The sequence below is a fragment of the Anomaloglossus baeobatrachus genome, chromosome 6, assembly GCF_048569485.1.
Source record: "Anomaloglossus baeobatrachus isolate aAnoBae1 chromosome 6, aAnoBae1.hap1, whole genome shotgun sequence".
Classification (NCBI taxonomy): domain Eukaryota; kingdom Metazoa; phylum Chordata; class Amphibia; order Anura; family Aromobatidae; genus Anomaloglossus; species Anomaloglossus baeobatrachus.
The window spans coordinates 452,864,018-452,878,873 of record NC_134358.1 but is presented as its reverse complement, the minus strand read 5'-3'; the positions used below and the strand labels follow the sequence as shown (position 1 = coordinate 452,878,873).

The 14,856-nt window shown below is 50.7% G+C and overlaps 1 protein-coding gene across 2 annotated transcripts in view; it reads right to left on the bottom strand.

Annotated features, from left to right (window-relative positions):
• NGLY1 (N-glycanase 1) overlaps positions 1–14,856 on the bottom strand; it is a 58,577-nt gene that overhangs the window by 21,101 nt on the left and 22,620 nt on the right. For both annotated transcript variants that reach the window (XM_075315270.1, XM_075315271.1), the window contains exons 6-8: positions 10,726–10,847; positions 3,028–3,173; positions 2,753–2,863 (exon numbers count right to left, since the gene is read on the bottom strand). In XM_075315270.1, coding sequence (XP_075171385.1) covers positions 2,753–2,863; positions 3,028–3,173; positions 10,726–10,847 — 379 coding nt within the window. The remainder of the gene's footprint in view (positions 1–2,752; positions 2,864–3,027; positions 3,174–10,725; positions 10,848–14,856) is intronic.

The window sequence follows — 14,856 nt, the reverse complement described above, 5'->3', positions numbered from 1 at the left end:
GGAGTGCGTACCTGACTGAAGGCGTCAGGTGAAGATGTCTGTCCAGGGAGAAGGGGCTCTTGTCCCAGGCCGCTAGAAGGGCTAGCTGCAGTGGGCGGAGGTGCAGTTGAGCAAAGGGTACTGCTTCCATAGCCGCCACCATCCTGCCGAGCACTTTCATGCTGAATCGAATGGAGCGAGACGGAGGACGTAGAAGGCAGCGTACCGCTCGTTGAAGAGCGAACGCCTTGTCCTGAGGGAGAAGGATCAAGCCCCGACGGGTGTCCAGGGACATGCCCAGGAAGGTGATGGATCGTGATGGGATCGGGGATGATTTGTCCAGATTCACTAGTCACCCTAAGCGGGAAAGGGTGTCCACAGTGATTTGTACGCTGGTTGAGCAATCGCGGAAGGAGAGGGCCTTGATGAGGAGGTCGTCCAAGTAAGGGAGAATGACTACTCCCCTGGCGTGAAGGACGCTCATGGCGGCCGCCATGACTTTGGTGAAGACCCTTGGTGCGGTGGCAAGGCCGAAGGGAAGAGCTACGAATTGAAAGTGGGAGTCCTGAATTGCGAAGCGGAGGAACTTTTGGTGATATGGGGCGATGGGTATGTGCAGGTACGCGTCCTTGTTGTCTATGGAGGCGAGGAACTCCCCTTCGACCATGGATGCAATAATGGACCTTAGGGACTCCATTCTGAATCTCCGTACGTGCACATGTTTGTTCAGGTGTTTGAGGTCAAGGATGGGTCGAACTGACCCATCCTTTTTGGGGACCACAAAGAGGTTGGAATAAAAACCCCAGAACTTCTCGTCGACTGGGACAGGTATTATCACTCCTGCTGTTTGGAGCGAGTGGATTGCTGAGAAAAAAGCTTTGCATCGTTTTCGAGTCTTTGCGGGGTTTGAGAGAGAGAACCGACTCGGGGGTCGGGTCCGAAATTCTATGTGGTAACCGGAAGACATAAGGTCTCGCACCCATTTGTCGTCTGAGGCAGCAGCCCAGATGTGTTGAAAGAGCCGCAGTCGACCTCCAACAATGAGTGTGTCTTCCGGGGCACTGAAGGAGTCATGAGGGGGGAAAACGTCGTGGCCGAGTCTCCCTAGTCCTGGACTGTTTCGGTCTAGGCTGCCATGACGAAGTGGGTTTCGGGGAGAGCTGAGAAGGTCGGTCCCTGCGTAGTCCGCGGCTGGTGGCGGGGACCGCACGGGATGTCGACCAACCAAATGAGTTCCGAAAGGAGCGGAACGAGGACTGTGGACGTCTGGTGAAGGACGTCCTGGACTTCAGCTGGGGGAGGGAGGTACTCTTTCCTCCCGTGGCGTCAGAAATGAGCTTGTCCAGACGTTCGCCAAACAATCGGTCTGGAAAAAAAGGAAGGCCCGTGAGAGACTTCTTGGAGGCAGAGTCCGCTCGCCATTGTCGGAGCCAGAGAGCTTTACGGATGGCTATGGTATTTGAGGCGGCAAACGGTGCGCAGGTAGCAGCGTCCATGGAGGCCTGGATGAGGTACTCCGCTGCAGCGGCAATTTGAGCTGTTACCGCTGTGAAGTTGTGAGTGAACTGGGATTCCTCGAGCAAAGTGTTAAGGGATTCTGCCCAGACCGAGATCGCCTTTGCGACCCACACAGAGGCAAAGGAGGGCGAGAGGGAGGAACCCGCATCCTCAAAAGCAGAGCGGGCGAGGTGCTCCACCTGTCTGTCTGTCGGGTCCTTAATGGAAGAACCATCGGGTAAAGACAGGAGTGTCTTTGTGGTAAGGCGGGAGACCGGGGGGGGGGGGGGTCGACCGAGGGCAGATTAGCCCAGCCCTTAGGGGCAGGTGAGGCAAAAGGGTACCGGGACTCCATGAGTTTTCGGTTACCGAAGCACCTGTCAGGCTTCTCCCTTTGCTTTGTGAGGATATTCTAAAACTCTGGGTGATCAGCGAAAACCTTTTGGGGTTTCCTTGCCCTCTTAAAGGAGACCGCATGGTCAGTGGTAGTGAATGGGGGATCCTCCACATGCAGAGTTTGGTTGATTGCTGCTATAAGGGAGTCTATTGCAGTTTGATCATCTGGGGTGTCAGTGGAACCCGTCGTCCAGCCCAGGATCCAGCGTCGTGGGAGGGGGTACGTGTAGGCAACGCTTCACGTTCCCGCCCGTTGATGGTAGTGGGAGATCGGTCCCAAAAGGAAACCGTCGCCCTCCAAAAATAACAAACCTTGAAAGGAAGTGCCTCCTACAGACACGAAGCTAAAACTGAGCTTGCCTGGCCCGGCCAGGGGGTGTATACTGCAGAGGAGGAGCTATGCTTTTGCATCTACTTAGTGTCCTCCTATGGATAGGCAGCATAACACCCATGGTCCTGTGTCCCCCAATGAGGCATCAGAGAAATTTTAATCTGCACTTAAAACTGCCTTGTATTCATAAATAAGGAGTGGAGATCATCAAGACTGAAGAAATAAAGTTCCAATTTGCAGAACATAGTCATCAAGTGAATGGGACCATCAAATAAATGCATAGTCCAATGCTGCCATCCATGAGTAGAAGTTTAGATTTTCAATATTTATTTCTATATGATAAAAACATACATCGCAACAATAGTGAAATATAGAAACATTAAAAATGGATCTAGCGCACTGATGAAAAAATGTCAGTTTTTTCATTACTTCCATAAAATATATGGATGTCTGAATGACGCCAAACTCAGAGTATTTTAAAACTGGTCTTCTGATCACTATAATATAATGCATGCTTTTGTATACAAAACGGTCTAAGTATCTTCTTACCGTCTTATTGAGACCAGCAATGGTTTCTCGCAACCAATTTTCTCGAACATCTTTTCTCCTGGAGATGACTTCTTCATGTTTACATGAATACCTCCAAGTGACGTCCACAACCTATTGACAAGACTTAGAAGTTAAAACGTTTATTGGAAGGAGACAAGTTTATGTATCTGCTTTCTTGTGAACCCATGAGGGAAATCTCATGTGTTCACGATAGACTGCAATAATGATAACTATATTTTACATATATGAATATACTCACAACCGGTTAGACATACCTCGTCTTTGGAGAATGCGATGATATATGAAAGCTTTTTGCCCCATCCGACTTCATACAAGAGGGGTTTGTCACAGGCATTCTCACATGGGTCACAGTGAAGCCATCTGTTTTGGGATGAAGAGAACACCTCAGTCCAGACATGATCTGCAGAGTGTGAAAACATGCACTTATTTGTGATATGGTATTGTAGATGTCAATTGTGGGTTAGAAAAAAAACACATAAAATACACAGGTATCACTGCACCAATATAAAACTAAAAAAGAGAATTTTGTTACTTACCGTAAATTCTTTTTCTTATAGTTCCGTATTGGGAGACCCAGACCATGGGTGTTTAGCTTCTGCCTCCGGAGGACACACAAAGTACTACACTTAAAAGTGTAGCTCCTCCCTCTGAGCTTATACACCCCCTGGTAGCCAGTCTTAGCCAGTTTAGTGCAAAAGCTGAAGGAGAATAGCCACCCACAAGTAGAACCGAGTAAGAACCGGAACAACCGGAGACTCTGTCCACGACAACAGCCGGTGATAACACACGGAACAAGAAAATTGCCAACAGGCAACAGGGAGGGTGCTGGGTCTCCCAATACGGAACTATAAGAAAAAGAATTTACGGTAACAAAATTCTCTTTTTCTTTATCGTTCCTTTGGGAGACCCAGACCATGGGACGTTCCAAAGCTGTCCCTGGGTGGAAATAAACAGAAAAAACTAAGAAGTAGGCGGAGCCTAACTTCACAAGTGGGCGACAGCCGCCTGAAGGATGCGTCTGCCCAAGCTCGCATCTGCCGAAGCATGAGCATGCACTTGGTAGTGCTTCGAAAAGGTATGCAGGCTAGTCCAAGTGGCAGCCTGACAGACTTGTTGAGCCGTAGCCTGGTGCCTAAAAGCCCAAGAGGCACCGACAGCTCTGGTCGAGTGTGCTTTGATCCCTGGCGGGGGAAGCACCTGAGTACTCTGGTAGGCGTCCGAAATGGTCGATCTAATCCAACGGGCCAAGGTCGGCTTAGAAGCAGAGCGACCCTTGCGCCGCCCTGTGGTTAGCACAAAAAGAGAGGTGCACCGCCTAAGCGCAGCGGTGTGAGCCACATAAATCCGGAGAGCACGCACCAGATCTAGAGTATGCAGCGCTTTCTCAAAGCGATGAACAGGGGCCGGACAGAAGGAAGGCAAGGATATATCCTGGTTAAGGTGGAAGGGAGAGACCACCTTAGGAAGAAAGTCCGGGGTCGGACGGAGAACTACCTTGTCTTGGTGAAAAACCAAAAAAAGCGACTCCGAGGAGAACGCAGCCAAATCAGAGACTCTCCTGAGAGAAGTTATGGCAACTAGAAAGGCCACCTTTTGAGAAAGACGATACAAAGAAACCTCCCTAAGAGGCTCAAAGGGGGGTTTCTGCAATACCGTGAGGACCAAGTTAAGGTCCCAGGGATCCAAGGGCCGCCGATAAGGCGGAATGATGCGAGACGCACCTGCATGAAGGTGCGGATTTGAGCCAGCCGGGCGATACGCCGCTGGAACAGCACTGATAGAGCTGAAACTTGTCCCTTGAGAGAGTTAAGGGACAGTCCTAGCTGCAGACCGGACTGTAAAAAAGACAGAAGGGTCGGCAACGAGAATGACCAAGGAGAATGGCCGGAAGAGCGACACCAGGACAGGAAAATATTCCAAGTCCTGTGATAGATCTTGACGGAGGAAGACTTACGGGCCCGGGTCATAGTGGAGATGACTTCAGGAGGAATACCAGAAGCCGTCAAAATCCAGGACTTAAGAGCCACGCCGTCAATTTGAGTGCCGCAGAATTCGGACGGAAAAACGGACCTTGCGAGAGCAGGTCTGGACGGTCCGGAAGATGCCACAACATCTCCACGGACAGTTGGAGCAGGTCCGGATACCAAGCTCGCCTGGGCCAGTCCGGTGCAATGAGGATGACTCGACGGCCCTCCATTCTGATCTTGCGCAGGACTCTGGGCAAGAGAGCTAGAGGGGGAAACACGTAGGACAGACAAAACTGGGACCAGTCTTGAACCAGAGCGTCCGCGGCGAAGGCCTGAGGATCGTGGGAGCGAGCCACGTAAACCGGAACCTTGTTGTGTGACGGGATGCCATTAGGTCCACGTCCGGAGTGCCCCATTTGCGGCAGATTGACTGAAACACTGCCGGGTGCAGGGACCACTCGCCACCGTCCACGGATTGACGGCTGAGATAATCTGCCTCCCAGTTTTCTACGCCAGGGATGTGGACTGCGGATATGGTGGACTTGGAGTCCTCCGCCCATTGAAGGATGCGTTGGACCTCCAACATTGCCAGGCGGCTGCGTGTCCCGCCTTGGTGATTGATGTAGGCAACCGCTGTCGCGTTGTCTGACTGGACTCGAATGTGCCTGCCCGCCAACAGGTGGTGAAAGGCTAGGAGAGCTAGAAGCACAGCTCTGGTTTCCAGCACATTGATTGAAAGGGCTGACTCGGACGGGGTCCAAGTGCCCTGAGCTCTGTGGTGGAGATGTACCGCTCCCCAGCCGGATAGGCTGGCATCCGTGGTGAGAATCACCCAGGACGGAGCCAGGAAGGAGCGCCCTTGGGACAGGGAGAGGGGTCGAAGCCACCACTGAAGAGAGCTCCTGGTCCGTGGCGACAGAGCCACTAACCTCTGTAAGGAGGAAGGCCGCTTGTCCCAACAGCGGAGGATGTCCAGCTGCAGAGGACGCAGATGGAACTGGGCAAAGGGAACCGCCTCCATGGAAGCCACCATTTGACCCAGCACCTGCATCAGGCGCCTGAGGGAATAACGGCGGGGCCTCAGGAGAGAGCGCACCGCTAGCCGGAGAGACTGCTGTTTGATTAAGGGCAACTTCACAAGTGCCGGCAAAGTCTCAAACTGCATCCCTAGGTACGTGAGACTCTGAGTCGGAGTCAGAGTGGATTTTTGAAGATTGACAATCCACCCGAATTGGGCTAGGGTGGCGAGAGTGAGCGAAACACTCCGCTGACAGTCTGCGCTGGATGGACCCTTGACCAGAAGGTCGTCCAGGTAAGGGAGCACTGCCAACCCCTGGAGGTGCGGGACCGCAATCACTGCCGCCATGACCTTGGTGAATACCCGAGGGGCCGTGGCTAACCCGAAGGGGAGAGCCACGAATTGGAAATGATCCTCTCCTATCGCAAAACGTAACAAACGCTGATGTGACACTGCGATTGGCACATGTAGATAGGCATCTCTGATGTCGATGGACGCCAGGAACTCCCCTTGGGTCATAGAGGCAATGACTGATCGCAGGGACTCCATACGAAAATGCCGCACCCGAACATGCTTGTTGAGAAGCTTGAGATCCAGGATGGGCCGGAAGGTACCGTCCTTTTTTGGAACTAGGAAGAGATTTGAGTAAAAACCTCTGAACCGTTCCTGAGCGGGAACTGGGACAATCACTCCATTTGCCTGCAAGGACGCCACGGCCTGCGAGAAGGCGGCGGCCTTGGAGCAGGGGGGAGTTGAGAGAAAAAATCTGTTTGGAGGGCTGGAAGAGAATTCTATCCTGTAGCCGTGAGATATGATGTCTCTCACCCACTGATCGGAGACTTGCTTTAACCAAGCGTCGCCAAAGTGGGAGAGCCTGCCATCGACTAAGGACGTGGTTGGAGCGGGCCAAGAGTCATGAGGAAGCTGCCTTAGTGGCAGAACCTCCTGCGGTCTTCTGCGGATGCGCTTTTGGGCGCCAGTTGGATTTCTGATCCTTGGCTGAGTTAGCGGACGAGGCGGAAGGCTTAGAGGATGACCAGTTGGAGGAACGAAAGGAACAAAACCTCGATTGATTCCTACCCTGGGCGGGTTTCCTGGTCTTGGTTTGTGGCATGGAAGTACTCTTCCCGCCAGTAGCTTCTTTAATGATTTCATCCAGCTGTTCACCAAACAGCCGTGAACCAGCAAAAGGGAGCCCAGCAAGAAACTTCTTGGAAGAAGCATCTGCCTTCCACTCTCGAAGCCACAAAATCCTGCGGATAACAAGAGAATTAGCTGAAGCCACCGCAGTGCGGTGAGCAGCCTCTAGCATGGCAGACATGGCATAAGATGAAAAAGATGAAGCCTGAGCAGTTAAGGTAACCATCTCAGGCATAGATTCCTTGGTGAGGGAATGCATCTCCTCTAGAGAAGCAGAGATGGCTTTGAGAGCCCACACTGCTGCAAAAGTCGGGGAAAACGCGGCCCCCCGCAGCTTCATACACAGATTTGGCCAGAAGGTCAATCTGACGGTCAGTGGAATCCTTAAGTGAGGTGCCGTCAGCCACCGATACAACGGTCCGGGCTGAGAGCCTAGACACTGGGGGGTCTACCTTTGGGGAGTGAGACCACGGAAACCGGTCATCAGAACCACGCTTTGGAAAGCGTTTGTCAGGGCAGGCCCTGGGTTTGGTCACAGCGGTCTGAAAACTGGAGTGGTTAAAGAACACACTCTTCACTCTCTTAGGCGAGGTAAACTGATGTTTTTCTGCCAAAGAGAGTTGCTCCTCTGACACTGGCGGATTGAGATCCAGCACAGAATTAATAGAAGCAATCAAATCACTAAGGTCCGAGTCACCCTCAGAGAAATCGATGGGATACATATCCTCCGAGCCCCCAGTGAGGGCATCCTCCTCATCTTGAGAATCAGCTCTTGAGACAGAGCTGTGGGATGGGGAGGGGGAGGAAACCCTGCGCCTTCTCTTAGAAGGACGGGGTCTGGGATCAGATGATGAATCCTCCGTGAGCTCTGATGGACGGAGGTCAGAGGATAGGAGTCCTCTGTCAAGAGTATTAGAGGCACCCTGTGAGGGGGGCTGATGCATATTCATCAAAGTCCTGGACAAAAGTCCCATGGACTCAGCAAATGACTGGGATATGGACCTAGAAAAGGACTCTACCCAGGCCGGGGGTTCAGTCACAGGTGCAGCAGCAGCAGCCTGAGAGACCACTGGGGGTGAGACTCCAGGCTGTGGCACCGCCAAGTTAGAGCAACCATCACAGTGTGGATAAATGCTCGGCTCAGGCAGCAGGAGCTTACATGCAGCATAAAGCTTTGGAGCCTTGCTCCTTGTGTGAGACATGCTGCTGGAGTGGGGGCTTTGCAGAGAATGAACCCCAGGGAGAATATACAGAGGTCCACAACCGGAGACCGGCTGTGGCTTACCAGACCGCTGAGCGCGGTGTTGTGTGCCCTCCAGATCCCGAAGCCCGGTCCCCCAGTGCGCAGCACCTCAGCAGAGATGCAGAATGCAGGATGTCCCAGAGCAGAGTGAACTCTGCCTGAGAAATGGGGCGTTCCTATAAAAGAGCGGGAACTGGAGGGCTATAGAGACCTGCAGGGAAGGAGGGACGCCCCAGCAGTGGGGAGTGTCCCTCCCCTGTGTAGAACGGCCGCCGGGAGGACCCGAACCTGTCCCTCTGCATGAGTGACATGCGAGGGCAGGAAAACGAAACTAGGCCTCTGGCGAAGCCGGGGCCTAAATGTAATCGGCGAGGCCGACAAGCAGGCACCATCGGCGCGGTTCTCTGGCAAAAGCTGGAGAACCCGCCGGAAAAGTTAAAAAAAAAAAAATCACATACAGCATACTCTCCCCATACAATAAAGAACCGGGACCCCCAACATAAACGTCTCAGGTACTTAGCTGCTGAGACGCAGGGCCATGTCCCTGGGGATGAGTGCTCCGGTCCAACAGAATCCTCAAGGGGCTGTGGATGGAGACCGGACTCCTGCCAGGCATGGAGACCGTGCTGGCTCCCACTTCAAGCCAGAGCCCAGAAGGGATGGTGAAGGAGCGCGGCATGTAAGGCTTCAGCCTTGTAAATCAACCTTAACAACACCGCCGACACAGTGGGGTGAGAAGGGACATTCCGGGAGTCCAGACATGGACCCGCTTTTCTTCAAACTCTTTCCAAAAGTCAAACAAATCAGATGAGAATGCATGTGTGGATGTATGACCTCCTGAACACCAAGCGATAAACTGGCTAGCACTGGCAACCAGGGGGTGTATAAGCTCAGAGGGAGGAGCTACACTTTTAAGTGTAGTACTTTGTGTGTCCTCCGGAGGCAGAAGCTAAACACCCATGGTCTGGGTCTCCCAAAGGAACGATAAAGAAATATCAGGATATGCTCTCACATATTGACCAGTCAGCAGACATATTGTATCACAAGAACTGGGCTCTAGATTAATTAAGCATTACAGGGTTGTTCACAAAAAAATTCTCAAGTTATTCCCTATTGAATTGAGGTCTGATCACTGGGATTCCCAGGAATCCCGAGCTCTGGGCTTTAGAACCTCAAGAACGGGGGTCAGCAGTCCCACAGACAATGAATGAAGCGAGGAAGAGTAAGAGCATCTCTGCTCTGTTCAAGGCAAGGCTTCGAAGCCCACTTCTAAGTCACTGATCTCAGCATTGATGGAGGTCCCAGTGGTTGATAACAGTGATCAGTAAGTTATCCCCAATGGACAGAGGACAACTTGTTTTTTTTTAGAGTATCCCTAGAAAGGGCCATTTACACGCTGCAACATCGCTAACGATATATCGTCAGGGTCACTGTGGTTGTGACGCACATCCGGCACAGTTAGTGACATCGCAGCGTGTGACAGCTAGGAGCAACAAGCAACGATCGGAAAACGGCAAACATCGCTGATCGTTGCCACGTCGCTCCTTTTCCAAATGTCGTTGGTGGGGCATGCCGCTGGTTAATCCTCGTTCCTGCGGCATCACACATCGCTGTGTGTGACACCACAGGAACGAGGACCATCTCCTTACCTGCATCCACCAACAATGAGGAAGAAAGGAGGTGGGCGGCATGTTCTGGCCGCTCATCTCCGCATTCTCCTCTGCTATTGGGCGGCCGCTTAGTGACGCTGCTGTGACGCCGAACGCACCTTCCCCTTGAAGGAGGGATTGTTCGACGGTCACAGCGACGTCGCTGACAAGGTATGTGCGTGTGATGCTGCTGTAGCCATAGTGTTCGCTACGGCAGCGATCACCACATGTTGCATGTACGACGGGGGCAGGTGCTATCGCGCACGACATCGCTAGCAATCGATAGCGATGTCGCAGCGTGTAAAGCACCCTTTGGACAAAATGCTGTAATCCAAGTAAATAGAAACAGGTCAGATCACACTTATGAATCAAAGAGTTTTTAAATTAAAAGTAATTGTAAAGAGCTTTCCTTTCCAGTTATTTAGGCATAGAAAATTACTGTACCAATAATATTTAAAGCACCACGCCAGCATTTTTTGTTTTATTGCACCACTGGTCACACTGCCCTGTCTGACACTCGGCTTCCAGCGATTTCACCAGCTATCGCTTCCGCTCTTTCGATTTTTGACCTGTCGGCCCGCTTCAGTGTTCCATGAAGCACGCCAAAGGTCACAAATCAATACATCTCTAGGAGAGCCTCGTTCTGGCTCTCATAGACTTGCATTGAGTGCTTGTGATCTACCTTCTGGTCAGTTAGGAGTCAATGTCACAAGATGTCCGCGGGCGACCAGAGCGGCGTCGGTAAACGGTGAAGACCCTCTAAGGTGAATATATGGCAGAGGACTTAGATTTAAAGCACCACTCCTGCACGGAAAGAAAACAAACTGGAGTGGTGCTTTAAGGGTTGTTATATTCACCCAATGTTATACTTTTGATTCCTCTATCACAATACCAAAGAGAATACAAGATGGGACGTCTTTCAGTCTCCTGCTCACCTGTAGCGTCCCACACATATCGTGCTTCCAGCCCCAACGCCCTGCAGCACAAGGTAAAGCAGTTCGCCCATTCCCCGCATCGTCCACGTCTGGTTTCCAAAAGTTTTCCTGGGTCATTGTATCTGCAATGTTAAAAAGAAAAAATATTTTCAGGAAACAAGCTTACTCAGCCTGCACATAGAAAGAAAACAGAAACTCTTTCCAACTACTCCATTATTTATTTAAATATTTTTAAAATTAAGAGTAATGGAAATCATTTCTCAGTCTCATTTAGGTGCTCATTTACCCTCAGGAAATTTATTAAGTATCTTCTCTGCCCAATGCAAGCTACTTGTGCTTGACTGACAGCTCCTTTGCCTGCAGTCACACAGCATAGAATCTGTCAGTCAAGCACAAGGAGGAGGCAATGTTGGGCGGGGAATAAAGCTGGAGTGACAGAGGCTTCAGGTTTACAGCCTCACTCACATATCAATTAAAATACTGATTTCTCTGAAGCGGACAAATAGACTGACCATGTAAAGGCAATGGATAGAGCTACATGTTTTTGTCTGCGTACTCCGAAAAACAACGGTTAGCACAATAGTCGGTAAAATGACTTGGCATAGAAGCGAACTAGGACACAATGTCAGCCTTTCCAATATGGCACCCCAAGAGCCATCTGAAAAAGAGTGGTGGAGGTTGCCGCATGCCTCTTTCGATTTGAATAGGTGTCTCATGTGAGACCCGTGAATGCTTCTTCTGAGTGGGAAGAGCAGCCGGGGGATCCGGGAGCACATGGAGCAGACACTAAGATGGCGTGGCCTGCTTTTCACACTGGCCGTCCTGCTTCTCCTGAAAAATCTGCCTAAAAAAGAGCTGATGTGTAGCTGAATTCTGATCTTTGAGATGTGGAGGATGAGTCTTTGCAAACTGAACCGACCATAAGGCCAGGGCCACACAGGGACTACTGCAATCCTCGCATGACACTCGGCACACCCTGCCAGTACAGGAGCCGAGTGTCATGTGAGTGTCACTGTGACTGAGGTCTGATTATACGATCAGACCTCAGTTGCGGGGGATGGGCCAGCACTGAGGAGGGGCGGGCCAGAACTGAGGAAGAGAGGGAGGGATTTATCTCCCTCTCTCCTCCGTAGCCGGCTCTCACGATTCTCACCCTGCACTCACGGTACACTGGTGTAATGTGAGTGCAGTGCAATTTTTCTCTTGCCCCATACACTTGAATGGGTGCGAGAGAAAGAGTCTCGCATTACAATCGCAGCATGATGCGATTGTTTTCTCGGTCCGATTGGGGCCGAGACAATAATTGCTCATGGGTGCTGGGACATAGGTTAATATTGGTCCGAGTGGAATGCGATGTTTTATCGCATTCCACTCGGTCCGATTTTCATTCCATGTTGCTTAGGCCTAAGGGATGTAATTGCAGCAGTCAGATGATTCACAGAATTGTGTTACATTGAGACTCCAGAAATGAAAAATTCAATTTTTTTTTCCACTAACTTTTTTTTTTAGCACCTAGTTTTTAATTTTCAAAAGGGCTATTAAAAGGGAATGGACCACATAATTTCTCCCGAGTTCACCAATACCCTATCTGTGGTTGGAAACTACCTGTCACGCACAGTGCAAAGCTCAGAAGGGAAGGAGTGCCATATTGAAAAGCAGATTTTGCTGGAATGGTCATGTCACATTGGCAGAGCCCCTGAGGTGCCAGCACATAAGAACCCCTTATAAACTGGGAAGTGCAGTTCAGTCACTCCCTAATCAGAAGGCTCCAGGACTGCACTGAATAACTGGTGAATTCTATAGGAGCTATAGTCAATTGTTACTGCCTCAATTACTGAAGGTATTTCAAGAGGCGCACAATACAGGCCATCTCCCCCCATCTATGATGGAGGCAGGCATTGTTCTTATTTTCATACAGAGAACTAACTCATCAGATTCCTACAAACCCATTCCTCTTCTCCCGGTACACATTAAATTGCTAGCCAAAGTTTTGGCAACTAGACTTGCCAATGTTATTAATGAAATCATACGTAGTGACCAATCAGGGTTGATGCCAAATAAATCCACAGCTATTAATCTGTGAAGGCTTTTTTTTTTTTTTTTAAATATACAATTGCATTCCCAGAACCCAGGTTCAATGGCAGTGTTATCTATGGATGCTGCTAAAGCATTACACACTGCGAATTGGAACTTCCTATTGACGGTTCTTGAGGAATTGGCCCTAAATTTCTGTATAATGAACCTTCTACTAGAATACATGTCAATGGAGGATTGTCTGACAGGTTGGTATTGAGAATGGGCACAAAGCAGGCTGCAACCTGTCTCCCCTTTTTTTTGCCATAGCTATAGAACCTTTGGCGTGTCTGATACATATGCCTCCACAGGTAAAAGAGTTTAGATGTGGCTGGGTAGAAGAACTCTCTATGCAGAGGATATGCTCTTGTTTCTTGGGGACGTCCCTCACCAGAAAAGCCGATAATGGGTATTCTAGAAGGATTCAAAAAATGGTCAGGACTACTCATAAATTGGGACAAATTAGTTCTTATTCCCTTCGACCCGATACTGGACCAGCAGTGATTGATTAATACAAATATTGTCATGGTAAAAGAATGCAAGTATCTGGGAGTTAAGGCTGCTTTACACGCAACAACATCGCTAACGAGATGTCGTTGGGGACACGGAATTCGTGACGCACATCCGGCCTCGTTAGCGACGTCGTTGCATGTAAAACGCACGAACGACCGTTGACGATCAAAATTACTTACCTAATCGTTGATCGTTGACGCGTCGTTCCTTTCCCAATTATTGTTGCTGTTGCAGGACGCAGGTTGTTCGTCGTTCCTGCGACAGCACACATCACTACGTTTGACACCGCAGGAACATCACCTTACCTGCGGCCGCCCGCAATGAGGAAGGAAGGTGGTGGGCGGGATGTTCGTCCTGCTTATCTCCGCCCCTCCGCTTCTATTGGATGGCCGCTTAGTGACGCCGCTGTGACGCCGCACGAACCGCCCCCTTAGAAAGGAGGCGGTTCGCCGGCCACAGCGACGTCGCTAGGCAGGTATGTGTGACGGGTGTAAGCGATGTTGTGCGCGACGGGCAGCGATTTCCCCGTGACGCACATCCGACGGGGGCGGGTACGCTCGCTAGCGATATCGCTGCGTGTAAAGTGCCCTTTAGGGTAACAACAAGGCTTCAAAACTTTATCAACCTTAGTCTGACTCCACTGCTAGACAGGTTTATGAAAAAGTAGGATTTTGTGTACTCACCGTAAAATCTCTTTCTCTGAGTCTTCATTGGGGGACACAGGACCATGGGTTATGCTGCTGTCACTAGGAGGCTGACACTAAGTAAACACAAAAAAGTTAGCTCCTCCCTAGCAGCATACACCCCGAGCCGGAGGCGGGCTCAGATCAGTTGGTGCACAAGCAGTAGGAGGAGTACCAGAATCACCATACATAAACACAAGTTGTAACTAAAACAATGCAGCCGTGCAAACAAGAGGTCTATGAACATAAGACCACTGAAAAAATAGCAGGCAAATGCAATTGAATCAACCAAAAAACCAAGCAGGGTGGGTGCTGTGTCCCCCAATGAAGACTCAGAGAAAGAGATTTTACGGTGAGTACACAAAAATCCTACTTTCTCTATCGTTTCATTGGGGGACACAGGACCATGGGACGTCCAAAAGCAGTCCCTGGGTGGGAATACCGAAAAACCCGCAGATAGGAAGAAAACAACAACCTCCCTCGGCGGGCTTGCACTATAATTGAATGCTGCCACCCTATTACAGGTGTGCAACTGCTGCCTGCAAGACCTTTCTCCCAAAAATAGCATCTGCCGATGCTTGGGTGTGAACTTGGTAGAACCTAGTAAAGGTGTGCAGGCTAGACCAGGTGGCGGCCTTGCAGACCTGGTCGGCCGACGCCTGATGCCTAATCGCCCAAGAGGCTCCCACTGCGCGGGTAGAGTGCGCCTTTACCCCCCGCGGCGGAGACTTGTCCCGAATCCGATAGGCCTCTGATATGGCGGAACGGATCCATCTGGCAATTGTGACCTTGGATGCCGATTCACCCCTCTTGGGACCAGAAGGGAGAACAAACAGACCATCTGACTTACGGAACGGCGCGG